Source organism: Aptenodytes forsteri, unplaced genomic scaffold, assembly GCF_000699145.1.
Source record: "Aptenodytes forsteri isolate BGI_AS27 unplaced genomic scaffold, ASM69914v1 Scaffold477, whole genome shotgun sequence".
Taxonomy (NCBI): Eukaryota; Metazoa; Chordata; class Aves; order Sphenisciformes; family Spheniscidae; genus Aptenodytes; species Aptenodytes forsteri.
Genome location: NW_008794378.1, coordinates 251,149 through 278,737, shown reverse-complemented (window position 1 = coordinate 278,737; position 27,589 = coordinate 251,149). Strand labels below are relative to the sequence as shown.

The 27,589-nt window shown below is 38.0% G+C and overlaps 2 protein-coding genes across 3 annotated transcripts in view; one reads left to right on the top strand and one right to left on the bottom strand.

The window, feature by feature from the left end:
• The first annotated feature begins 198 nt into the window (after positions 1 to 198).
• LOX (lysyl oxidase) lies at positions 199 to 8,861 on the top strand. 2 transcript variants are annotated; one of them, XM_009287852.1, is made up of 6 exons: positions 199 to 301; positions 1,594 to 1,731; positions 4,263 to 4,419; positions 6,871 to 6,966; positions 7,106 to 7,221; positions 8,781 to 8,861. In XM_009287852.1, the coding sequence occupies exons 1-6, from the start codon at positions 252 to 254 to the stop codon at positions 8,785 to 8,787; spliced, it is 564 nt and encodes a 187-aa protein (XP_009286127.1). In that variant the 5' UTR covers positions 199 to 251; the 3' UTR covers positions 8,788 to 8,861. The 2 variants fall into 2 exon arrangements, with proteins under 2 accessions (XP_009286127.1, XP_009286135.1); XM_009287860.1 differs by lacking the exon at positions 8,781 to 8,861 and having other exon boundaries at positions 7,106 to 7,225.
• A 7,991-nt stretch (positions 8,862 to 16,852) lies between these two features.
• SRFBP1 (serum response factor binding protein 1) overlaps positions 16,853 to 27,589 on the bottom strand; it is a 73,087-nt gene continuing 62,350 nt past the window's right edge. Inside the window, exons 5-8 of the mRNA XM_009287841.2 lie at positions 20,538 to 20,619; positions 18,803 to 19,547; positions 18,341 to 18,378; positions 16,853 to 17,609 (exon numbers count right to left, since the gene is read on the bottom strand). Coding sequence (XP_009286116.1) covers positions 17,422 to 17,609; positions 18,341 to 18,378; positions 18,803 to 19,547; positions 20,538 to 20,619 — 1,053 coding nt within the window. The 3' untranslated portion in view covers positions 16,853 to 17,421. The remainder of the gene's footprint in view (positions 17,610 to 18,340; positions 18,379 to 18,802; positions 19,548 to 20,537; positions 20,620 to 27,589) is intronic.

Genomic DNA, 27,589 nt, shown 5'->3' with positions numbered 1-27,589 from the left:
GGTCCAGGCGTCGTGCTTGTGATGCGGTCTTTGGGAAAGGCTGAAGGGCCTGAGCAAAAGGGAGAGCGAGCTTAATGGGGGCAGGGGTCCGTAGCAAAACGACGGCTCCTAACGACTGGGATGGAAGCCAAGTATTTGCAGACGTGTCCTGGGTTGATCTTGCTGTTATGTGGTTGGTTTGATGAACTGCAGGTCTCCCTGACTTAGTCCCGGATCCCTATTACATCCAGGCGTCCACGTATGTCCAGAGGATGTCCATGTATAACTTGAGATGCGCTGCCGAGGAGAACTGCCTGGCAAGGTAGGCATCACCCTGGCTTTTGCCTGTCCACTATGGGATCTTGTGCTCCTGCACCCACCGCAGAGTACCTGAGGACATGGTGAAGAGTGGAGAAAAGGGAGGCTGGAGGGCCCGAGGAAACATAGCCCAGTTCTTCTTCTTCTTCTTCTAAGCCTGTGGTAGATGGTAGGGTGTGCACATAAGAAAACAATACCGCCATAGTAGAGAGACAAACTACAGATGAATTGAAAAACCTACATTTTATGAAAAGTTGTATTGCACATTTCTATTATCAGGCTCATTTGGACATACCTGAATTTTGCAGAATGGAGGCACCTAAAAAAACCCACTTGAATCTGGTGATTTTCATCTCCCTCCTCTAATCCAACAAGATAATATTCTACCCCATTTAAAAAAAACCAAACCAACCCTATTCTTAACCAGCACAAGTTACTATTAAAATTATAACATGCTAATTGTTTCTGGGCCTATGCCTTGTAATGTCTCTTAAGACTAAAATCTCCTTGAGAAGTGTTTCAGAGTCTTTTAACGGGTTGAAATAACAGCTTTGCTATGAAGTTAGGTCCTGTCCAGTTGGCAAAGAGGGATTTTTCCTGTTTTGTTTGGAAAGAAATCAACATGGCTGTTTTTAACCATTTTAACTTGTTTGATACCTTATCATGCAAAACAGATTTATTTATTTACCAGCATCATTAATTGATGTCAGACTGTTTCCAGGGTCATGCTCTTTCTTCACTTGCTGGAAAAAGAAAACATGGCATAAGAAGCAGTGGTTTTTATGCTAACTTTACAGTGAAGACTAATTGAAATGCTCTTGCTGGCTATCAGTTGATTAAAATATTCCAGTATTTAAAAGACTGTAGATAATAGCTACGTGAAATAGGAAAATACAGCCTGAGGCATATATTTATTCATTTTTGTTGCAATAGAAACAAACATCTGTTGTGTGATCTTACATACACAGTGAGCTATTTTGGTTAACGGCAACTAATGAAACTGTATTTTTGGTACCAGAGTAATTTTACAGCTAAGCAGTGATCTGCTTCAGAGGCTGAGGCAGTCAGTGGTCAAACTCCTGTTTATATTATTAGAAGCAGATCTGAATCGTACTCAGGTCTTGTTCTGACACCAGGCACTTCTGAGCACACCATGTGGAAATCTTGTGCGTCTCCAATGCATGAGCTTTAAGGGAGCTGAAAAGATCTATGCTATCAGTTACTTCTGAGACAATATAGATGCTTTTTTAAAGTGTTTCTTGCATATACTTACGGCTCTTTTTTGCATTATTACAGTTCAGCTTATCGAGCAGATGTTAGAGACTACGACAATCGTGTGCTTCTGAGATTCCCCCAAAGAGTGAAAAATCAAGGCACATCAGATTTTCTGCCCAGCAGACCCCGTTATTCATGGGAGTGGCACAGCTGTCACCAGTGAGTGAAGTGCTCAGTATGGAACCTTCTAATTATCTTTTTCACTAACAAATTGTCACTTATAAGGTGACATTTTCTAAAACTGCAGTGAAGCAGGGGGGAAGCCATGGGGAAACTTTAGCCTTTTACTGTCTGATTAATTTTATGGTAGTGGTAATTACTCTTTATATAGCCACATGAAACCAAAATGTATATGAAGCTTATCTATAAGTACAAAACTCTTTCAGGTATAAATTAATTATAAATACAAGTCTGAAATCAGTTTTGATAGTGGCACCTTATTCCTTTAAGTATATTTTACATAGGTTATAGTCCAGTTACATTTAAGTGGAACCAGTAAATAAAAGTCCCAATCATGTTAAAATAACTGTGGAAACCCTAAAATGTACATTTACTAGCATGTTCTCTGTAACACATTGTTGTAAACATTGACCCATACTTCCTGACCTGAATTTCATGGGTTAGTTCTTGACAAGGAATGGTCTGATCAATATGGAAAAGAGAAGATACTGAGTTGACTGATCCCATTATCAATATCCTTATCATATCATGATACTTTCACATAGCAGTATTGCTCTAGAAATAGCAAAATTGCTGGAAACATGGCAAGGCAAATGTAGTAGAACATTTTCAACATTTTGGGAGCAGATAACACTGCAAACTTGTACCTTTTCAGAAAATTCACATGCAACAGTTTCCAGGTTTGTTCCAATTTTTGCTATTTCATAGCAGGACCGATTGTAAAATACTAGAAAGCTTACCTTACTTCCACCTTACTTAAAATACAATTCTGCTGTTACGGGTACATAAGTGGTAACTTAATATTATTCTATTAAAAAAATAATATGTAATGTGGGCTTGATCTAAAGGCCCCTGGAGTCAATGGAATATTTCTCTCTAGCTTCAGAGGCTTTAAGCTTTGAAGTATCATAATCTAATGAAAATCAGTATCATTAGAACAAATTCTTTCAAAAAAAGACTGATATTGCTAGTTTATAAATCTTGTAAGGATCAAAAAACTAAAACTAAACCAAACCAAACAAAAAAACCCTCCATAAATACTTCAGTTAACCCCCACCCCTGGAAAAAAACCACCACCACCAACAACAAAAAACAGCTTTGAAGTATCATAATCTAATGAAAATCAGTATCATTAGAACAAATTCTTTCAAAAAAAGACTGATATTGCTAGTTTATAAATCTTGTAAGGATCAAAAAACTAAAACTAAACCAAACCAAACAAAAAAACCCTCCATAAATACTTCAGTTAACCCCCACCCCTGGAAAAAAACCACCACCACCAACAACAAAAAACAACCCTGGTCTTCAGTTAACCCCCACCCCTGGAAAAAAAACACCACCAACAACAACAAAAAAACCCAACCCTGGTGCTTACAAAGTTGGTAAGTGGATGAAATGGATAGAGAGCAATTGAAATCTTCCATTTGTAGAAAAGCAGTTTCTTACTCTGCCACGATAGCCCAGCTATCACTATCCAGATGCAAAGTGTCTCTGATGTTGATTCAGTTCTTGGACAGAAAATACATTGCCTACAAAAAAAATGCATTTCTCGTGCTCATTTCCATGACAGTGAAACAAGCTCATTTGGAAATGAACTATAACTGCCAATTAGTTTGGCTAGCCATCAGACTTCAGTGTTAGTCATCATCATCTGTGGACTGGTTTTAGTGTTCTTGACATGCATGCTTGTGAGACTTGTGTGCTCCTCTTTGTTTTAACAATACTTTTGAATTCTGTTTAATTATATCTTTTTCATATACCTCTTGAGCTGAAAGCATTCGTAAGTAACAGCAGCCAAATGCTGCACAGACAAAGTGCAGGTAGATAGTACAAGTTTAATTTTCCACATGTTTGGAAAAAGTGAAATTACAAGAATAATAGTTGTTCAAGTCCACAGTAAGAGCTAGAACTCACTTCGTGTGAGAGCAAGAAAAATGCATCACTGTGCCCAGATCAAAAGCATACACTTTTGAAATGGAGACTACATTAAGTACAGACTACAAAAATTGTTGACATCGGACGAGATCTGCATTGCCAGAAGCTGATTTCTTTATGCAGATTTTGTTTTCGCTAATGTTATGAATGTGTTACATTGACTGAGGGCCATGGAAATGTGAAAGTAAATTGTTGTGTTTTTGCTAGCAAGTAGCAAACTTTCCTGGAATTTATAGTATGTAAGGTAAGCATTCCTAGCGAAACTCTGGCTAAAGGCAGTTATAAGATGTACAATTCAAATATGAACTACTTAATACTACTATTGTTATTGGAAAAGAGCTGAAACAGGAAATTTTGGAAAAACACTGCTGCTATGGAGTCTTTCCCTTAACAAATTAAAATGAAAATAAAACTTAATTGAATGGCCAGTAAATAGGAAAGTATACTAACACACAAGTTCTGTGTAATAAATAAAATTTGGCCAGACCTAACAAAAGGTAGATAAAATAGGAATATGTTAAAATGTTATTGACAAGATCTGATCCATGTTTAATAATGTATCTGTGGTTTAACAGACATTATCACAGCATGGATGAATTCAGCCACTATGACTTGTTGGATGCAAGCTCACACAGAAAAGTTGCTGAAGGACACAAAGCAAGTTTCTGTCTTGAAGATACCTCCTGTGATTATGGATATTACAGACGGTACGCATGTACAGCGCATACGCAGGTAAGAGTTGGTTCAGAGACAACCAAGTTTCTTTTCCCCCTCTAATTTATCTTTGGATTTTTTTTCTACCGATCATCAGATGCCGTAAATTATCTGATGCCCTAACTAGCTCTGAAATTCTCCATCATAGAGGCCAGGATAGCAACTTGGAGACTTATAATTTTCCCAGGTGCTGCTAAATGTGGGTGTCTCATTAAAATGCAGGGACACTCATTAGCCTAGCATCACTGGTAACTGAACTGTATTAAAACACACCACAAGTTCTTGTGGTAATAGGACTGGTCAAGTGAGCTAAAGGGAACTCAAGACAGAGTCAGTAAGGAAGTCGTTTCCACTGTTCATCCCCCACAAACTGCTCGGTGGTGTCCTTGGCTGGTCCCAGAGTTCATAGCTAGTATTTTCTCCCTTGCAGAGCATGAGGCTGCAAGGTGCTGAATTCCCTTAATACCTACAGCTACCGGCTGGCAGTCCAACACGGAAAACTTACAGCATAGTTTTATGCGTCTATGGAAGGCTGTTAAAGAGAATGGCAGCCATGTGAACATCATGATGGGTCATACACAAATGTAAAGCAAGGTGTTAGGGCTTATTAAGGGAATAGATAAAAAGTGGAATGTACCATTATGATATTATACAAATCCATGATAGGCTCCTACCTTGAATACTGCATGGAGTTCTGGTCACCACCTCTCAAAACCGTTACAGAAAAGCTTAAAAAACCAAGCCAGCCAACCCCAGGAGAACAAGGATCATCAGCAGTGTAATATGGCTACCATGCTAAGAGATTTCATAGACTATTCCATTTGGAAAAAACAGAAATAATACCAAATCTTGAGTGGTCCTGGATAGAAAGAGGAAATTGTTGATATTCACTGTTTCTCACAGTACAAGAATGTAAGGATATCCAAAAGAACAGTCAGACAACAGCTTTAAAACAGAGAGGAGTGCTCTTCTGACGCATGAATAGAGTATTAAATTCCTTGCCATAGGATGTTGCAGAGATCAAAAATATCTACATGGGTTCAAAAAAATTTAGACGAAGTAATGGAGGCTATTAAACATAAAAATCTGATGGTACCCCATGTCTTAAATACAGTTAAATGCCTGGTGGAAGGAATTTGCTTGTGTAAAGGAGATTACACATCGCATTTCTTATGTTCTTTTCTTCTCAAGCATCTGCTGCTGACCACTGTCAGAGGCATGACACTGAGTTTGATGGATCTGTGGTTAAACTCAATATGGCCACTTATACATAAACTTGTATCCCTTATTCTGCAGTTTTTAATCTAGGAGGTGGTTATTTTATCACGGAGAAATGACAGCTATGCTTCACTGGCTGACGTGTCCACATTTGAATTTTAAATGTAATGAATGATCTGAAATACATAAAGGCTTTGAAGAGGCTTTATAAATATCTTTTCTCCTTCTGTAGACTATGACATCTAACTAAGCAACACACATACTTTACAGCTGGAGTATTTGTGTCACTAGAATCATGGCTGTGTCAGCGTTTCCACTGGAAGCCCATATTTCAGGGGTTTGTAATTGGACTGTAAAACTTTCCTCCAGCCTCAGACTTGGCACATACATGCGAGAGTCTGAGCTGATCACCAGCTGGGTCAAGAGGGAATTCCTGCAGGACTTGGGTTTTGTGCGCTCTGTGTGTCGCCAGAACAGATCAGCTTTGCCTAGAGCAATCTGTACTGGCCACGGTTAAAGACACCAGATTTGAACCACTGATACATTAATATATGGAGATTCTTACTGATGTTCCTAACAGCAAAGAAGTTTTCAGAAAAGATTCATCTGGAAGAAAGGCTACATTTTCAGTTCTCTCAGATTCTTGTGTCACTATTTGCCTGAAGAGGTGCCATTTCTGTGCAAAACTCAATGTGAAAATGGCCCTAGACTCTACTATTCAAAGATGGCACTTTGGCAGAGTACATCTATAGCAAAAAGTTGCATCATTCCTAAGGGTGGAGACAGGTTCCAACACAGTCATTAAGTTTGTACTCAAGGACCTCAGAAGCTATTTACTTGAGATTTACAGATATTTAGGTCCAGTCTTTGGTCACTTTTGATTTTATTCTCACCTTTGGTAAAGAATATTGAGTAATAGCATGAACAATATTTACATAAAAGGAGTACTGTAACAAGTGACAATAAAATACAGATAAAATACAGATATCTCACAGATGAACAACTATCAGTAGTATAGGTGTTTCTTATGCAGTAGTAATACAGTGCTGTCTATAAAAGTGATATGTTAGACTTACGTGTTCTAGTTTAGATATTCAAATAAAATGCCAAGAAAAAATAAGCCTCATTTCCTGAGGTAATTTTCTTAGTGAAATGTGATGGTTAAGTGAGCTTCAGTCTGAGTGTCCCTAATGTCTAGAATAGTACTATTCCTAATGATTTTTTGACATCCATCTTAACTTCATTTTTAAGGGACTGAGCCCTGGCTGCTACGACACTTACAATGCTGATATAGATTGCCAGTGGATTGATATTACAGATGTAAAACCTGGAAATTACATTCTGAAGGTAAGGGTATTGGGAGTGGGGAGGTTTGGGGTTTTTATTGTTGTTTTTTAAAGAAGCAAATAATTTGTATACGTCCTTTTGAATGTAAGTTATCAACTCAAACCTGGAAGTAGACAACACTGTGCTTTCTCCCCTTAAGGTGAGTGTAAACCCCAGCTATTTGGTGCCTGAATCCGATTACTCCAACAATATAGTACGCTGCGATATACGCTATACAGGCCACCATGCATATGCCTCTGGCTGTACAATTTCACCGTAAGTACATTCCTTTGTCTTTGCAACTGTTTTAAATTCATAGTACTAAAGTTGACAAGCAGATTTATAAAGCTTACAGATTTACTTTGTATTGAAAAAATAACTCCCACTGTTAATTCTAGAGATATCAATTTCTTCAGTATGTTGTTTCTTGGGTTTCAGGATCTGGGGTGTTAATTCAAAATTCATGTGGCACTTTTCAAAGGTCTTTTTTGGCAGGAATGAGGGGAACAGTTGCTTCGCTGTTGATAACTGCATAGCTTTCAAATCCTGACCTCCGGTAATTAAACTATTTCCATAAGGCTAGCACTGATTTTTAAAAATTATTTAGTCTTGAAAAACAATCATAAGTGAGCATTTTGCTCTTGCAATTGTGCCATCAGGATATATAGCACTTTCAAAATTGCTGCTACTGTCTGGGCTGCTAGATAACTACCTCTGGCTCACGCCTTCTTTGTATTTGCACTAAAACATTTCTGTGCTCATTCAATACCCATTTATAGCATCCACACAGAACTGTTGAGCAGTTACAGAGCTCTTAAAACATTCTGCAAAATCCCACACATGTATGTTACTTTGCTGACACAGCAGCCATCCTCCCTGAAACAGTTCTTCCAGACACACTCCATTTACAGTTTAGTTCTTTAAAAGTTTAAACAATGCCGCAATTATGCCTTTTTTTTTCCCTCCAAAAAGGCAAATTCATTTAATTAATGTTCTCATGGTAGGTCTACTGTAGCTTAGTATCCGTGAAACACACACAAAAAGCAATCAGTCTTCTGTAACACAGAGGTAAGCAGTTCTCAGGACAATGTATTAGTTGCTCGTACAAAATATGTATCAGGCGGTTTCATTTGGATTGCATAAGGAGTGAGTATTAACATTGTATAGAGGTTCATGGGAGATAAATTCCAGAGGAGCAAATGAAAAGTAAAATAACTGACCAGCATAGTCTGCTGTAACAGCATCCGTGAAACAAACGCACTGAATTAACGTGACTATTGCTTAACTGGCCTTTAAAATATTCATTCCTTACTTTGTATTAGGAAACCAGTAGTTGAATGAGGTTAAAATGAGAAACATTTTTTCACGCCAGTGTGGAGATCTGTATTTATAATCACACTTTGGTCATAAATGCGACAAGTTAAATGGCTTCAGCAAAATCCTCTATTTGTTCTCGCCGTGTGGTGGTCAGACTTGTAGGAAACGGAAGAAAAAGAACAACAGGCGTCCTGCAGGTCATGAATGATTATTTTTGGCAGACCTGTGGCAGGAGCTTTTAAAGCATTTCTCTGTAGCAGGACTGACTGACTGGTACTCCTAGGAACACCGTTTCTGCTCACATTCACATGGAAGGGAAATTTATGCTTCACGCCTTTAACTTTTAGTGTCCCCATCTTACCTCTGCAAATGTAATCAAGTAAATACGTTCATGCAGGGTGAGGAAACAAAATTCCTGATATTGTTTGTTGACCTGTGCCTTCAAGCTGACACAAGGGTGTGTAGCAGATATTCTTTTTGTAGTCATCTGCATAACATTGTTTCTCTTCTTTCGACAGATACTGAGAAAGATGCAAGAAAATGGATGAGACGGTGCCAAACGTTTTGAACTGGAGTATCATTATATAAACTTCAATAGGATGTAAACACTATAGAAACAAAACTACAGAACATACACGCATACACCCACACACCTTATGTGATTTTGAAGCACTTCAGCTGCTTCTCAACCAAATCTGTAACTGGATTTTAAGCATTTAAATTGGCATTACTTTTATTACTATTGAAATGTGTGGAACTGGTGATTCATGCACAGATACTTTAAATTTTGAAAATCTAACTCATTCATAAAAACATAAGCATTTCTTAACTCCTGAAAATTTGGAGTTTAGTTGATAATAGACTTCAGTGGGAATATTACTGGTGAATGAATTGAACATATTTTAAAAGGTAGCAAAAATTTATGTAAAATGAATTAAATAAAATGCAATAGAAAGTACTAACGTCAGCTATCTCAGAAAATACCAGAATGAAAACCAGCTTAAGAGTAATGCTACAGTACCATTAAAATAAAACTTGCTAGGACACGTTGATATGAATGAGAAAAGTATGTTCAGTTTTCAAGGAATATTAACATATAGCAGAGAAATACATATATATATATATATCAGTTATACCCCTGCAAGAAAAGTTATGTTTACATTTTTAATACATTAGAAGTTTTTCCATTTTCTTAAGTAAAAAACAGATGGGGTTTTGAAAGAAACCTTTCATCTGTGGAAATGAATTAAAGAACTTATCCACCTTTCTATGTTCAAGAGATTTTTCAAGGTGGGGCTTTTAAAAGACTTCTGCAAACTTAATGTGGATAAAAATAAATACCTGTCAAGAAAAGGGCTCTTGGAGATGATGAAGAGTCCCTGATGTAGTCATCTGTGAAAAACATCCAACTTGAACAGGTTAACCATCAAAATAATACAGGCAATTAACTCAGGTGGCACCACAAACAGAAGTAGGTCAGAATCTCTAACAAAGTGTTTTTATCGTGAAAAAGCCTACTACCTGCTTTCCCCTTAAGTACTGTATTTGACTTTAAAAATGTATATCTCAGTATTCAAACAATGAAGTTGAAAATATACTATATATAGAGGGAGAACAAAAGTCAATGTATTTAACATCCTACTTTAGGCTGTTCAGGAACCAAATACAACATTGTCAAGGGGAAAAACTTCCAGCCCAAATTAAAGTTTTTGCTGAACTGCTTAACTGGTGCTGGGTACACCACTCCTCCTCCCATCCCCAAATTATTTTGCTTTTGCAGTGCACCCTGCTGTAAGCTACAGTAGCTGTGATTTTGTTTTTAAACTGTGAAATAACATATCACAAGGGGATCTGGCGTTTTTTTCAGAAGATTTCTGATCATGTAAAATGAAGGATCTACTTTTGAAACAAAGGGACCTAGAAATACTGATTGGTATTGGTTAAGTTTAATCAGCAGTTCAAAACACCTAATGAAACATGGAAATCTCAGTATCGTTTAAAAATATTGAAAAATACATGTGCTATTCAGTATAGTTAAAAAATGAAAAATCTGAGGAGTGTGGAGAGGTTTTATTATCACTATTGAGAATACTTCAGGCAGTATTTGGACAGTAGAACCCTATGGATTTAGTTTGGAAGTTTTATGAATTATCGTAGTATCCTTTAAGGATCAACTTGTTCTTTCCTACATATCTTTAAGCTTATTTCATGATTATAAAGTATTTCCATCTTGGTCATAACTTGGTTACAAATTTGCACAACTAGTGTGTGTACTTAACAAGAATATAAGAACCAGCAACCCAGTGATTACTACCCAACATTGAGAGTGGGTGCAGAATGAATGCCATTTATACCTGCAGGTCCCGTTTTGTTTGCTGAGAGATCCATTTTAGCAATCAGTCACCAGTATTGGGCAATGAACAGAAGCAAAATTTGGAAACTAGATTTATTAGAAAGCCATTTATTACACGTCTGCAAAAATGAGGGTCTGTTTAAAGTCTAGGCTTCTGAAATCTCAGCCCAAAGAGTTTTTAAGATTAAGAGGTGTGAAGGGATGCAAGTGCATTCACCTTTCTATAGACTTAGGTCAAAATTGGGGTGAAAGTCCTGGTAGCAGCTTGGGCGATGGACACAAAAGCTACTGTAATGGAAGCTAGGCTGTGGGCACGGGCTGCTTCCTGGTAAGAGGTTGTGTGCTCGTACCTCATTGTGCCTGATGCTGAATGTGGGATAAGAGAGCCCTAACTGGACACAGAGCAGCCACAGAAACTGAGTGTATCCCTCGGCTTATGAGGCAGTAACCTGCTCACATGTCTATACCCAAACTACTTGCAGAACTCCACTGAAGTCAGCAAGGAGCCAGAGGACCTTGAGCATCTGTGTAGGTGGAGCAAGTTGTAATACTGGACTTAGTCCTTTCAGTGGGAATGGCCTGGTTCAGAAAGGTGTTGAACGCCATAACTTTGAATATTGGGGATATTGTAGCTACAAAAATGTAGCTTTTTTTTCCGTAGCAAAATATTGTATTTGTTTTGAAATGTGTGTTAAGCAACATGACAGTGATGTACAATAGCACAAAAATTGCCTAAGATAACATGAACAGTCTATTTAGAAAAACAAGGGATTTTAGGATTAAAAAAAATGAAGGAATGTGACTTTAACTTCCCCTGTTTAACTATAGTAAATCACAACGCAGTAGAAGTAGAAGAGTTTATTATATAGCATGTGTAGAAGTAGTTCTAAATAGGGGAGTGCCAACCAGTATTTTCAGTACCTTGGCTCTGCAGTTTTGACCCAGACACCTTAACTTACTTTTTTCATACTGGAATATATTTATGGGATTACGTGCATTTTTGTTGAAAAACATTTATAAAAACTGTTTTGATAAAAGCTTATTTTATACAGCAAATTATATTTTGGAATCCTTTTGTACCAGACATTGGGCTTATTCCCATCATCTTTGAAAGGCATCTTGCCATTGGTCTCAGTGGGAGCAAAATCAGATTTAAATTTTATGAGAATTCTAGTACGAATTTGCTGTCTTGCAGTCTCAAATTTCCTTTGAAAAGCCAAATCATAAAAATGTGTGTGAAGCGATTACCTCCCACATTTCAGATCTTTAGATAAAAATTGCACATAAGGAACATACTGTATGTCAGGCTCATTACAGGAGGGGTTTGTTATATATTTTTTTTAATCCTGAAATACATTTGATATTTGCGTATTTGTAGACGAAAGTGTAACAAAAATGACAGATTGGTCACCAATGGAACCAACATACTGTGTAGATGATGTTTTTGTGTTAGTAAAAGTCTACTCATTTTCTCTCTGCTCCAGAGTTTACTATGCAGTGTCGAATGAGTGCAAACACCACATGTGCCTTCCTGTAGTCATTCATGCATTGTTTGCAGTGTACTCATTCAAAACCAGCAGGGTGAATTTCATAAATGAGACATTGAAAGGTGGTTTATCCTGTGTCTCACATTTATGCCGATAAGGCATTTTCATTTTCTCCAAATCCTAAAAGGTGCTGAAAGATTTTAACTTGAATTAAAACTAAGGAGTATGTTATTGGGAGGTTTTTATTATGCAACTAAATGCTACAGATACAGTGAAATGCCACTCGTTTTTGCAACTTTTTTGAAGGTTTTTCATTATTTCCTTCACTTTTCTGCCAAGAGTCTTATTTCAACAACTTTGCATCTTTATCTGAAGAGCTCTAATTTATAATATTCAGGCACTAGCTTTGTATTCTTCATTGCACTTTCATATTCTTGTGTTACATGCCCGTATTATGGTTGCAAGTTTATGTGAAAATGACTTGAATAAAATGTTTCAAGCGTTCTACTTGTCGAAGTATTATACTTAATGCATAGGCCAGATCCATCTCTCGGTGAGAAAGCTTCAATTAAAGTTGTTATATCTATATGAAAATGAGGAAGGTTCTGTCATGCTGACATGGTCTCAGAAAATATGTCACAAGTTAGAAACAAGAAAGAAAAAGTTGCAAGGCATGATGAATTACCTCTCACACTACACAAAGGCTTAACATGTGAAGGCATAACAGGATGACGTATGGTTCATCTGGATACAAGATTTCCTTGCCATATCGGCTGTCTCTGTAGAAACAGGAACTTAGAAACCACTTTCAGAATTTCTGCTCCAAAAACTTTACTTTCATGGAAAGAACATTTGAGCAGTCCATGGTAGAAAGTCTATGTACTCTAGAAAATTGACTAACACATTTAACACTTAGTTACTCCAAAAACATTTTATCCCTTTTTATTTACATTCTCCAAGTACAGACCAACATCCTGCTGCCTCTTCAATCTGTATGGTAAACCGATGAAATAGGCTGAATTGTGAAGCATCTCTTGTCCCTTCACTGAGGGATTAATACAGAAAAGCATGGTTAAAAACTTTGGAATGTTCACTCTAGTAAAAGGCTGTCAAACACTTAAATAACTAATGGCACTCTTGGCTTTGAGTAAATGGAGACAAAACCGATACAGTATCTTTTAAAATACATAAAATAAATGTAGAATTATTTCAGATATAAACAATGTTGTGATGTTTCTATAATTTATTTAACAAAATTATTCCTATGCTACTACAAATTAGAGCTATGAGCTTCAAACAGAATTCCCAGAAGTGCTATCCCTAGAGCACAGAACTCGGTGTGGATCAAGATCCATGCAAATACAAAAATGCAGTCAAAAATGCATACAATTATTGCAGAAAGTATATTCAAATTTCTTGAAAATAAACCATCTCCTAGTTTCCAAGTATCTTCTACCTGCTATTCTACTATCTCATTTTCACATTAGATCACCTGCCCAGTATCGCAAAATGATCCATCACCAGTCTACAATTAGAAAGCAACACAACACTTCCGGTTAAGAAAGTACTGCTGTAACTGAATTTTCGTTCAAGACCTACTTCTCCTGATCTAAACAGTCCATAAAAACTGATGAGAGAAATATTTATGCCTGTTTGGAAATCTTCAAATTAGTGCTATCAATTTGTACACCAGTCTTTCTTTTTTACACATTTAAACTAATATTGACTCTCTTAAAAGATACTGAAAAATCTGAGGTTGTTTTGTCAGTAAGTCTGAAGTAAAAAAATTGTGCACCTGAAGCAGTCTAGTAGTATCTGACTGTATGCACCCTGACTGAGAACATTTCTTCTATGGTATAGTACTGAACTTGAAAGCATGGTTCTCAGGGTTTTTAAATCTAATCATCACAGAATTAAATAACTTGCAGTATGACTAAAAAAAAATTGGTAATACTTTGTGAGAGATCTCTGTCTAAACAGTATTACAGATACAAGTTATGTTAAAATCATGTATATACTGAAAATGTTATGTTGTTATAATAAGGAGAAAATGTTCTAAACTTTATCAACAACCTCCAGGCAAGTTCATTGGGTTTATCAGTTCACAAAAAAATTTCCCAGTTGCACATAAAAAATATTATCGAGTCCCAAACAGCACTACTCGTTTGTATAGTGCATTAAGGCTGTGATCCAGGTGAGTCACTGAGCACTACTAAAAGTAGTAATAGCCCATTAAAATATGAAGCAATGCCAGTAACCTAATCTCTCTTCTCTCATTCATGTTCAGTGTATGTTATCTTTTTTCTTTTCTTTAAAGTAAGAGCCCAGAAGTGTTTCTGAAGATTAAAAAAGAGATGTTTTGATAAGTCAGGCTTCCTTCAGGAAGAATTCTATGGCCACAAATTACAGCTGTAAGAATGGAGTAAGAAACTTGCTCAAATGCCAAGATAAACCAATGCTCCTAGATCTCTAAGCACATGCAGAAAACCACTTTAGAACATAAGCTCCTTAAAGAGCCTTTTTTTTTTTTCCCCCAAACTATTTGCAATCTTTGATTTTTTGGTCTTTAATGTGATTTCAACTCTTAAAATAGGGTGCCCATCTGCTAAAAGAAAGATAAGCTGTCCATGAAAAACTGTATTATAGCTGATGACATCTACCAAAAGAAATTTTTCTTGCCTTTTATTGGAACCAGAGAAGTCACATACCAAACATTTGTTTGGCTGTAGCATTCGGCTAGGATTTATTTACTTATTTATTTAAAGCATTAAGGATTAGCATTTGCATCTGGAAAACTTAAAAAGTTTGTATATAGGAAGTAAACGCATGGCTTTTTCTACAAAATATGATCCTTCCTCACAAAACCACAGTAAACATGTTTCCATGTTTTATTTTGATCTTCTGGCCTTAAATGATGTTCCATATGGTACAGTGAAAATAACAACAACAAAAAACACTGGGAAATGGAAGGTTATTTGAATTTCTAGTTCCTCTGAGTGGCAATGCCATTCAGAAAGATAATACCACATATCCTGATATTTGTTTAGGATCCAGAAAAGAAAGCCTAACCAAGTGGGGCAGAGACATGCCTAGATAATAATACAAAATGGACCAACCAGAACGTTTAGCCTTCAAGAACTTAACACAGGATGGGAGAATGGGCAGAAATTGCGGGGCTATAAATATTAAGATAAAAAAGTCTGCAGAGGAGAGAGAGAGGTGGCCATACCATAAAAAACCTAAACTTGTTCCTGCCATTTGACTCTAATGTCATCCCAAGTGGAATACACTGAGGTATTACACAGTGACTACATGTGTTAGACACACCCAGTAACTCCCCTGTGGAGCTGCTGATGGTTAGGGAGTCATTGCTTGACTCAGTCCTAAGTATACAAAATCACAAGGAGTAGATGAGGTAGGAAGAGACCTCTGGATATCATTTAGTTCAAACCCACTGTCCACGCAGGGTCACCTTGAGACCATTACCCAGGACTGTGTCCAGTCAGGTTCGGAGTATCTCCAAGGATGGAGACTCCACAATCTTTCTGGGCACCTGTGCCAGTGGTCCATCACCCTCACAGTGAAAAAGATTTTTACTGTTTAAGCAGAATTTCTTGTATTTCAATTTGTGCCCATCGCCTCTTGTCCACTCGATAGCACTGAGAAAGGTCTGGCTCAATCTTCTTTACCCTGCCTCCCACCCACCCGTATTTATACACATTGACAAGATCCCCCCGAGCCTTCTCTTCTCCTGAACAGTCCCAGCTCTTAGTCTCTACTCATATGTCATATACTTCAAGCCCTTAATCATCTCAGTCACCCTTTGCTGGATTCATTCCAGTCTGTCCTTGTCCCTCGTGTGTGAGTCCAGAAGTCCAGAACTGGACCCAGCACTTCAGATGTGGCCTCACCGTACAGGGCAAGGGTCACCTCTCTCGTCCTGCTGGCAACACTCTTTCTAATGCAGCCCTGGAAGTTGCTGGCCATCTTTGCTGAGACATAGAAAAAGATTGTTTTTCATAAGAACATAATATGTAGGAAGGACTTCTACACCTTAAGGGATTACAGATTCCACAAGTTTACATGGATTTAAGAGCAGACAAATCTGCAGAAAAGAAATCCATTGAGGATTATTAAACACAATAAGCTAAAGTATCACAAGATGTCCCTGAGCTACAAAACTGGAAGCTCAATGAGTTGGAAGTTGGACGTTATCACTGTGTGCTTCTTCTATCCCTATGCTTAAAAGCATCCCTTTTTGACTACTGTTGAAGCTACTAGGCTAGATGGACCTTTGGTCTGATGCAGGGCTATCCGTAGGCATTACAAAATGTGACATGAATTGTACAGTGTATTATCTTATACCCAGTGCAGTCATTTACCAAGTTTTGGAATTAATTTGATTATGAAAGATACAAGATTATGAAAGAGAACTATATTTAAATGAACAACACTATTAAAGATTAATTACAAGTTCAGAACTTGTTTCAATTAAGCAGTAGGAAAAGTCCTTAAAGAAAAATACAATGAAGATTTTATCTCATATCCCAATCAAATGAACTCCCAAACTCAGAATGGCACTTAAAAGTCAAAGGTTTCTTAGTGTACAAAGATATTTCAGTTTTTCAGCATTCTTTCAGAAAGTGCAAGACAGACATGTTGGAGCACCCAGATATATCCACCAGGACATAGTATTAAAGACACTCTTTCAGTTCTTCAAATGGGCAGTATAATCAAAGGACAGAGTTCACAATTTAACAGGCCAATATTTTATTGCCTTCCAGAAATTTTCATGTCATGCATACTACTGATCAGCTTTTCCAGCTATCTGATACATTAATGAATTCGTTAGGTCTGTTCAAGTTTAAGAATCTCTTACTTTTCTCAGTTGAAATGTATTTGATAATATAGTGCTAGGATTATCACCTCAATATTTTGTATTTTCCCCTCTATTTTGACATCCAAGTCCTCATATAGTTTAAAGTACATTTTTACACAAAAAAAAAGTTCCAAAGAATCTGTACTATTCCTACAGGGCACAAAGGATGTTCTTAAAAACCATTCATTCACGTCAGAGTGTATTTCATAAATGGTGGCACTACGTAATGGGACTTAGGAACCAACACCATATGACCATACATTAGTCAACAGACAGCACATTGAATAAATGAAGCAATCTTCATTATTAACAGATGGTAAGTTCTAGCAGTTGCTATTTTATAGGTTGCAACGGATAAGGACGGTACAACGGATAAGGAAAGTACCACGGGATGCAAATCTGCAATAATCTTTTTTTTAAAACGTCAATTTACATATAGTCTAGTCATCAAATTTAATCTTTTTCCCTTGGAATGCTGTAATTTGAGACATTTGTTCCCGGCGTCTCTTGCTTGCTTCCCACGATGGATGAAGAGGCTGCTCCAAACATGCTTTCTTATTGTTGCATTTAATACCTGCAGCTTTTGCAAATGGTTGCTTCTTGAGCTGTGGTTCCTTTTTAAGAAGAGCTGCGCAAGAAGTACAAAATAAAACATTAACTACATCATGAACCTTCATAAAAATATGCTAAAACTACCTTGGGTTTGCAGATATTTTCAAGAATTTCTTAATGAGCCATGGGGAACACATTCATCTGAATGTTCACAGCAAGATTTCCTCGTCTTGTAGCCCAGTAAATTGTGACTTGGTAGACCACAGATAGTTAAGATTTATTATTACTGATCACATTCAAAATTTGCGTAGACAAATATTCAGCACAGTCTCAACTTTTTTCTTCACAATAAACCAATGAGATATTACACAATGTAACTCAATATGACTGAAATTATATCCTTGATCCAATGAATTCCAAAATGGAACCATATACTATAAGTGGAATCAAATATTGAAGGAATTACTCATGAGATAAATGACTTGTTAAATATCATAATCTGACACCTTTACCTGTGCACAGGTAACACTAACTGCTCAACATGAAGACAGATGCAAAAGTACTTTCCTGTGTAAACCCTACTTCAAGTATTTCTAATATTAAAAAATAGGAAGTAGCAAACCATATCCACAGATTAAAATGAAAGCTCACCAATTTGACCATTTTAACAACAAATGTTAAAATATGTGCCACAAAATTGAAATGAAGCAAAAACCAGCCTATCATGATTAGACTGCAGAGGCAACAAAATCTCAAGATCGTTTTACTCTTATAACTTTACCTATTTACAGGTTAAGTAATACATACCTGTTCTTCCATTTTTGAGAGGCTGGTCTTCAGTATTTCTAAAAGTAAAAAGAGAATTTAAGATTTTTCCAGAAACTTGTAAGATAACAAACACCTGTGAATCAAGAATCGTCATCACCAAAACACCCGTGCAATGACTTTTCAAGCATAATGTGCAAACCCTTTATATATTGTTTCCTCTTCGTTAATAAAGAAGTAAAAATAGAAGTATTCAGTAGTGATTTAATTTGGATGCAGGTCTAGTTAGGAATCCTAGGTATATGTCAGTGCTAATGTGAGTATGAAAAATGCGTAAGTGTCAAGAAAGCGCAAGAAGATTGCAGAGTAGCTTATGTGAAAATGTTCTAAGCTGTAATTGGCTGAAATTCTCCTTATTTGGTAAGGGCTACTAAAAATCACAACAATTTCCATTACTGGGAAGGAGGGAGGGAATGGAGAACATAACAAGGGGAGAAGGTTTACCTTCTTCTGTTTTGAGATTTCTGATTAGAGGTAGACAAAGAACTGCAGAACATTGATTCTAGCTTGCTTGCTTTTGCATGTGGCTTTCCTTCCTCCATGATCAAATCTTGCGCTGTTCTAGGCACTGTGTTCTTTTCTTTCTTCACTATGTTTTTCTGAAGTCTATCCTTTTCTTTTGCTGAAGAAAAATCAGTAACTGCTGCTATCTTTTTCTTTCTTTTTACTTTGCCAATGAAGAAATCATCATTGCTGTCACTGTCAGAATCTGATGACTGGTTATAAAACCTCTCTTCAGTACTATCATCAAAGTACTCCTCTTCATTAGGATGTTCCTGGTCACGATCATCATTATTTCTTTCTTTTATTGCATTTAATTTGTTCATGCTCATATTTTCTTTCCTTTTTTGATAGCCAAGTTTCTTTCCTGTTTTATTCTGAGTGACGGCTTGCATTTCTACTGCCTGAAATGAAGATTCTTCTGGAGCACATGCTTTCTTCATTTCCACAGTTTTCTGCTCAGATTCACTCTCACAAAGTTCCTCAGCCACCCCGTCAGTTTCTATTTTCATACTCATTTTTGTTTTGTGTTCACATCCTTGCTGTTTTTGAGCTAGTTTAGGAGCTTGGTCATCCAAATCACTATTGAAATGTTGCGCTGATTTAGGCTGTTCTTCTGACTTAGCCTTTTTTGAAGGAGTGGCTTTGGCTGGGTTCTTTCTTGCATCCTTAAAAGCTGTTACAGCAGCTATACAAGGGCCAGAAGAAAAATCTTTTGTTGCAGCTACACATGAGTCTACATAAGTTATTTTAATACAATAAAACATTTTTGTAAGTTAAATATGTTGTATTCAGTAAGCGTATTTTGAATGTCCTTACCAATCATCTACTGAACACATAGGGCAAGAAATACCTTAGAGTACAGCATCAACAAAAGTGAGGAAAAGAACTTGAAATTATTACCAACTGAATACGCTGTTAAACTTGGGTTTAACTGTGAACTTCTCTTTCAGAAAATAATCTACAGCTGATAACCATGTTCATTTAGGGCATTACTTTGTGTGTAAAAACTGCAAACAAATAGTAAATTGCTCAGATATAATTAAATGGGTATTTGACATGCTCTGTTATTAACAAAGTGACTTTGTGACATTATTACTAGGACTTGACCCTTTTTAACATCAGTTTTAGTTAGAAAATTTGAGTTTAAAGAGAACAGGATACAGCCTAAAGAATGAGGAAAGATTCCCTAAGGATACTGGGGACAGTTTCCAGGGAAGTTTAAGGGAGTTATTTGCACAACCTTTCAGCTGCCTTTGGAAACCCAGTTGTAATGCTCCTTTTGCCTTTGTATCTGCATGTTGTTGTGCTCATTGCCAGTTCAGTCCTATTTAATTTAGAGATACTCCATTACATCCATTTGATTTTTAGAGTTCCCATTATGAGCCCTGTTTGTCCTACGCTCTATATCTTAAATGTCATATAGCATACTATCACATATAAGCCCATTTCAACCAATATAACTGACTACAAGCTTGTGACACTTGGTTCACTGCAGCTAGTTAAGGCAATTACAGGAGCTTTTCAGTTTTTTACTTTTCTTTTTGTACTGGTTGTTCATGTCAGGAATGTACAGGAACAAGGTAACACACCAGTAAACTACTGAAGTCATAAACAAGTTAATATAATATAATATAATATAATATAATATAATATAATATAATATAATATTTCATACCTTTAAGTTCAACAAATCTGGGTTTCAAGATGGGATGTGTTGCAAGTCTTGCAATGGCTCGCTCAGTTGCAGTACAATTTGGCTATACAAAATAAATTCAAAGGCATGAAGTCAATAGAATGGTGAATACTTACACAGGTCTGTATCAGTTACGCTACAATGCATACCAATGTGATTCTGGGCTATTAACTGAACAAGAGGAAAAGCTTATGACACTATAATATTTGAGTATTTATTTTTCCTGTATTACTGTCATTCTAAATGAGGAAGAATCTGACTGCCCAAACACTGACAGAAACGTAACAGACATGTAAATCTGCTATTTCTCAGGTACTGAATAGGGATAACATGATTTTTTTTTTTAAAGCATACCAGACATCTTTCAGAGCTAACACGCTGATTTTACATTCACTGTTTCTTACATGTGCAAAGCAAATTCATGAACCTCCTGAAAAAAGAACAACATATTGGTAGAAGGCATTCTGCATGAAGGAATACAGCAGCTTGCAAGAAGCACAGTATGGATGCCATAAAAGTAGGCAAAATGACACAGCAGGAATTGAAGGAATATACATTAGATGTGGTTGAGAGGCAAAGTCTAACCTGAACTTAAGGACAAACAACCTTGAATTTGATGTGGTAGAGTACTGGAACTCTGTATACTGATTCGAAGAACAAATATGATCTTCATGCTTTAATTTGCAGAAAAAGGGGAAAAGTAGGAATTGCTTCCATTTCTGACTTCCTCTTTTATATATTAGAAGTCACAGGTACGACACATTGTAAAAGCTACCTCATGTTCAGGTTCTTGTCATCACTCTGCTTGAAGAACAAAATGAGAAGTATCTGACACTTTTCCAAAGGCAGCTTTGTCTTCTTTTTTTTTAAGGGAGGGAAAGTGGGTGTAACAGGCTTGTAAAACACAAATTTAGCAGGAAGATTTCTTAAAGCCTGCAGTGGAGTTCTTTGGGAAAGAGGAGAAAAGACATACCTTCCTCCCTTCCTCCTAGTGGTACTGTAATGGATATATGTTTAAATTTTTGCTACCTGCGATTTGAGCTGTATGCTACAGGAAGTACTACAGCAGAAGCCACCCGAACGAATAGATGATGAGCCTCGTAAAGAGTCGGGCAAGTGCCCCGTGACCCAACCTGAGCTGGTTTTGGTGCCCAACAACTCAACACAACATGCTGCCTCTCCTGTCCTGAGCAACCACCGCAACAGATGGAGCCCAAGTCAAGAGTGTGTAAATAGTAGGGAATAAGGGGTGGAGATTGTACTGGCTCTGCCCTGGGATGGAGTTAACTTTCTTCATAGCAGCCAAGATGCTGTGCTTTGGATTTGTGACTAAAACATTTTAGAGCTGGTAACACACCAATGTTTTAGTTATTGCTGAGCAGTGCTCGCCCAGCATCGAGGCCATCTCTGTTTCTCACTCTGCCCTCCCAACAAGCAGGCAGGAGGTGGGCAAGAGGTTGGGAAGGAAACACACCTGGGACAGCTGATCCAAACTGACCAAAAGGCTATTCCATTCCGTATCAAGTGCTCAGCAATAAAAGCTCAAGGAAAGGAAAAGGAAGGGGGGGTATGTTTGCGGTTATGGCATTTGTCTTCCCAAATAACCGTTACGTGACATGAAGCCCTGCTTTCCAGGATGTGGCTAAACATCTGCCCGCTGATGGGAAGTAGTGAAAAAATTCCTTATTCTCCTTTGCTTGCACATACAGCTTTGCTTCACTTATTGAGCTACTGTCTTGGTCTCAAGCCATGAGTTTTTCTCACTTTCGCTCTTCTGATGCTATCCCCATCCTATGGGGGTGAGGTGAGTGAGCAGCTGCTGGGTGCTTAGTTGCTGGCTGGGGTCAAACCACGACAAACACTAGCTAGTACATCAGCAATGCATGTTTGAAGTTTCTGATTTGCTTGACATGAGTGCTCAGTGGGGAATCTTACTTGTTTGTATGTACATTTTCTTCTAGGAGAATTATGTCACTTAGTATAAACAGTTATGTATTCGCTGCATAAAGATAGACGGACGTTTCATGCCAACTACTAGTGCAGGAGAGTCACTTCCAGTGCTTTGGTCTGAAGGAAACAGAGCAGAAGACGACACTGCAACTGCAGCAGAGCCAGTACTTCTAAATGCAGAAACAGTTAATTGGTTTGCAAAACATAAATCTTGTTCCTCAAGCAATACAAAGCAAATCCCATTTATATTTCTTTTGCCGTAGTTCTAGAGCTTACAAAATATACTCTGGGTATGTCCGCTCATATTTCATGTCTGAAGTGCAGAGCATCTGGGAATTCTAGTACTTTCCTTTCTCTTCAAGTCTCTGCTATTACAAAATTATTTCTTCAGGTCAAGAAAAACTGGAAAAATGTTTTCCCTGTAGACTGTCTACAGAACTATGAACACTGGCCAGAGGAGACGGGTCAAAAGATGGGTCCATTTCCAAAGGCCACAGTCTGGCTTTCTTTCAGGCTAGCCCAGCTCTGAGAACTTGAAATCTGAATTTTGAGCCCCATGTGACAGTGCTGCATGCTGCCACCAGATTCCTGGGACAGCAAGCTCACATTTCTGAAGATCAAACGCTATTTTCTTTGGAGATTTTTCTATAGCTGGAAAATCTATTTCTGAACTTAATTAATACACTTTTTCCCTCAGCTACTTCCTGTGGGTTTTGAAAGAATATACCATGAAGTTCAGAAAGCAGCAGCAGCTTCTGTGCAACATCTGGTGTCCTTTAATTCAAATATTTATAGAAAGGGTTTAAGCATATACATGCCAATCCGTATGGAATAACCACATTTTTTCCTTATAGCAAAATACTTCACAAACACTACTCACACTGATAGACAGTAGCCAACAAACATACAATATGACATTCACATTCTTTAAAATTTCCCATTTTTCTGGTTTTTTTGGCACATCCAATGCTCAATTTATTTTTCCTCAAGTATCTTCCAGTATATAAAACCTTGGCAGAAAATAAAACTTAACAGAAAAACGTCAACTGTATTCACAGCAAGAACACCCTTTTCCCATCCTCCTGCCCCCAGTATGTTTAATTATGCAGATACTGGAATTGTACACATTTATTCTCACATGTTCCTGATACTTCTTGTATTATTTTGCACTATTCATTTTTTCATGCAAGAATGTCCTAGTGCTTTCCATAGGAACACTCTCCCTCATTCAGCGTGCAACTAAGCCGCTGCAAAGTGAAGCAAGCAACTGAGCAGTGTATGGTCACACTTTTCAGTGAGAAGTTGTAAGCTACATGCAGAACCACCTGAAAGTCAGAGCCTCCTCAAACTTTTTATCTTGGTAAGTGATGCGTTATTTCTGTGTATAGTATTGAAGATGTCTGTCTAGCATCACTGATAGGTTTCATTAAACTCCATGCAGACATTTAACTGAATTAACTGCAGCAATCTCTGTATTTTCAAATCTCTTAAAATTAAAAGAAACACAAACTGTATAAACAAGCGTTCTTCATCCTGAATGGTAGATGTGCACACAGATGCACAAACCTCAAAACATAACTTGTCATTATAGCATTATAAAGCCGCAGTTGTGTAACTTACACATGTGCAAACACATGCATCCCCCACATAAGGGAGACAAACTTTGTACAATGTGGCAATGATTGGGAAAAGAATGGACATTACAAGCTTGCTAAGATAAAAACAGATTCACAATGCAAGTTTTGAGATGGGCTGGAATACGGGTCAGAAAAAGTATGGAATGGCTCTGAGAGCTGGCAGCACTGGGTTAAAAAAAAACATCAGGCAGAAGTTATGTGGGTAGTACCTGCTTCATACAATGCAGGTGATAAAGTGAGAATGAGAAGCTGAGTGTCTCAGGGCTTTGGGACAGATGGGATTGCAGGAGTTGAAAGGGATACCTTGTTAGCATGCTTGAGACCATAGAGCTTCAGGAAGAATTAAAGGGCAGAAACCTGGGATTAACTTGGGAATATGAAATGAAGACTTCTGACCATCGCTTCATTCTGATTACTCTTCCTGTTCAAGTCTAATTTTTGTTCGTACCCTCTCTGCTATAATTAGAATCAATAATAGGAAAGAAAGAGGTCATACTTCTATTCTTCAATTTACTTTTGTACAAAAGGGGATTGTCTTGCTACAGGTCTCACCAGAAACAAGACTGCTACTAGAAGAGTATACTACTACAAAGACTACTACTAGAATTTCAGCTGGGTCAAAGGACAGTGCTACCGAACTGGTAACGCTTGGTGGCCCTGTATCTGTCACTTCAGATCATCCCTCAGTTATTTAAAATAATGACATTCAAAGGGAGACAGTCAGAAACCCCACTGACAAGTATGCAGTACATTGCAAAAGCCATGACATAAAAAATAACCTTGAAGCATGTGATACTCAAGTTTCTAAACTAACTGGAAGTGCAGTTTAATGTGGAGTGTAACAACAGCCTGATTTTAAGCAAAAAAAATGGCAGAGATAATGCTAACCAGGGTAAGCATTAAAAAAAAAAAATCCCCAATTGTGGGCCAAAACAAGATGTCATTGCAATACCCTTTGTAGCAGCTTAGGAGAAGAACTGTCTCTCTACTAAAAAAAAAACCTCAGAAAACCTGTTAATCCACACGTTCTTCCCAGAACTCTAACTAGTTACAGCTGTCCTTCATAATAGCAGATGTGGTTAATGTGGAGTCACAGGGTGGCTGAAGGTGCCAGATCATGGCTGCCACCCAAGTCCATCTCATGACCTCATACTGCTTTGGAATAAGACCCTTGAGAAAAGTTACTTTCTGACTGTTAAATGGTGCTAGTTCTCCCTCTTCCTTTATGTCTGTAAGACATACAGTATGTGATTTGTGGCCATCAGACATGGTGAAGATTTTGGTATGAGAGGCAATTGGTTTTTGGCATCACTCGTGGCAGCATTGTTGTCTCTGAGCTCCTGACAGTAAGAGATTGTTTGTTGACTGTGGTGCTTTGACCCTGGCTGGAAACCAGGTGCCCACCAAAGCCGCTCTATCACTCCCCCTCCTCAGCTGGACAAGGGCACGCTGTTTCTGCCGCTCCTTCCTCCTCAGGGGGAGGACTCCTCACACTCTTCCCCTGCTCCAGCATGGGGTCCCTCCCACGGGAGACAGTCCTCCACGAACTTCTCCAACATGAGTCCTTTGCACGGGCTGCAGTTCTTCATCAACTGCTCCAGCGTGGGTGGTGCCTTCCACGGGGTGCAGTCCTTCAGGAACAGACTACTCTGGCATGGGTCCCCCACAGGGTCACAAGTCCTGCCAGCAAACCTGCTCCAGCGTGGGCTCCTCTCCACAGGGTGACAAGTCCTGCTAGGAGCCTGCTCCAATGTGGCCTTCCCACAGGGTCACAGCCTCCTTCAGGTGCATCCACCTACTCTGGCATGGGGTCCTCTGTGGGCTGCAGGCGGATGCCTGCTCCACCGTGGACCTCCATGGGCTGCAGGGGGACAGCCTGCCTCACCATGGTCTTCACCACGGGCTGCAGGGGAATCTCTGCTCCAGCGCCTGGAGCACCCCCTGTCCTTGGTGTCTGCAGAGTTATTTCTCTCACATATTCTCACTCCTCTCTCCCAGCTGCTGTGGCACAGCAGTTTTTTCCCCTTCTTAAATATGTTATCCCACGAAGTGCTACCACCGCCACTGATGGGCTCAGCCTTGGCCAGCGGTGGGTTCGCCTTGGAGCCAGCTGGCATTGGCTTTATCAGGCATGGGGAAAGCTGCTAGCAGCTTCTCACAGGAGCCACCCCTGTAGCCTTCCCCCCACCCACCCTGCTACCAAAACCTTGCCATGCAAACCCAATACACTCCCCTTGATAATAGGAGGATGGATCAACTAGGGAATGCAGTAAACAGGTGTCTGTTGGATTTCGCAAGAATTTAAAAGAGAGTGGTTCTCCCAAACACAGAACTAATGGAGAGTAATCCCATAGTATTCAAAGGAGAGAAACATCAGCACTAAATGCTTCAGACCGTGCACTGGAAATGGACAGCCAAAACCTGTCAGATTTATAATCAACTTTTACTCAAGCTTTCCCAATTTTCCATGTAACATCAAAATGACAGTACAGGTGTTATGAAGAAGTAGCTATACAAGCTTAATAGCAAGACAGGTGAGAAGTTCTTACAGCAATTACTTCTGTATGTATCTCAGGAAATGATGCCAGTTTCAACAGATTTTTTTTTATTGGACTATATACAATTTTTCAAACAGACTGATGAAAAATTTCCAATTGAAGCTAAAAGGTATGTCCTAACAGATCTAAAGACTTTCAGAAAAAACGTCAGCAGAATAATGTCTTGTAGTAGAACAACAGAAGAAAAATTGAACAATTTCTTACAAAACATCAAGATACACAAGTAAACCTGAAGTCCCCCTTAGCTTCTTGTTTATTATTCTCTTCACTTCTTCCAGGGCTAGTAAGAATATGTGTCTATAATCCTCTCAGTTTGGCATCCCACACAAACAATGCACACACTTTTTAAGAAAAAAAAAGTTAACTTCTTAAAGTTATGAAAGAGGACTGTGCCCACTCCCCCACACGGTTGTGGTGGTCTAACTTGTTGTGCCTATCAACACTGAAACCTCTGCTGGCCTTTGAGAAAACCTAGAAGCATGTTGAACATTACTTTATGCTATGGACAAATGTGTCTATGATGTGGACAAATTCCCAGTGGAACGCAGTTGTGAAGAGAGTACTCCCCGTATTAGATTCTAAAAAAATTATTAAGAAATATCTGTAATGTAAAAATATTACATAATTTGAATTGGACATCCAGTACAATTAACCAGTATAAAATATGTACAGTTCTGACTTATAGCAATGTAAAATCAAATACATAAAACTTAACAGTATAAAGGCTACATGTTTTTGCTTTTTATATATAGCTTTGTATAAAATATATGCATTTCATTTATTTTGACATTTGAACAGTTGAGGCACTATATCACTATAAAATACATGCATCTTGCCAAACTGAATAAAAAATTTGGCACACACCACAGTAAAATAGATGCCACTTAAA

Excerpts from the sequence above, each read along its gene's own strand:
- LOX (XM_009287852.1), top strand. The coding sequence starts at position 252 with ATGTCCATGTATAACTTGAGATGCGCTGCCGAGGAGAACTGCCTGGCA. Across the intron at positions 302-1,593 it reads GAGGAGAACTGCCTGGCAAG|TTCAGCTTATCGAGCAGATG; the intron begins GTAGGCATCACC and ends GCATTATTACAG. Across the intron at positions 4,420-6,870 it reads CATGTACAGCGCATACGCAG|GGACTGAGCCCTGGCTGCTA; the intron begins GTAAGAGTTGGT and ends TTCATTTTTAAG.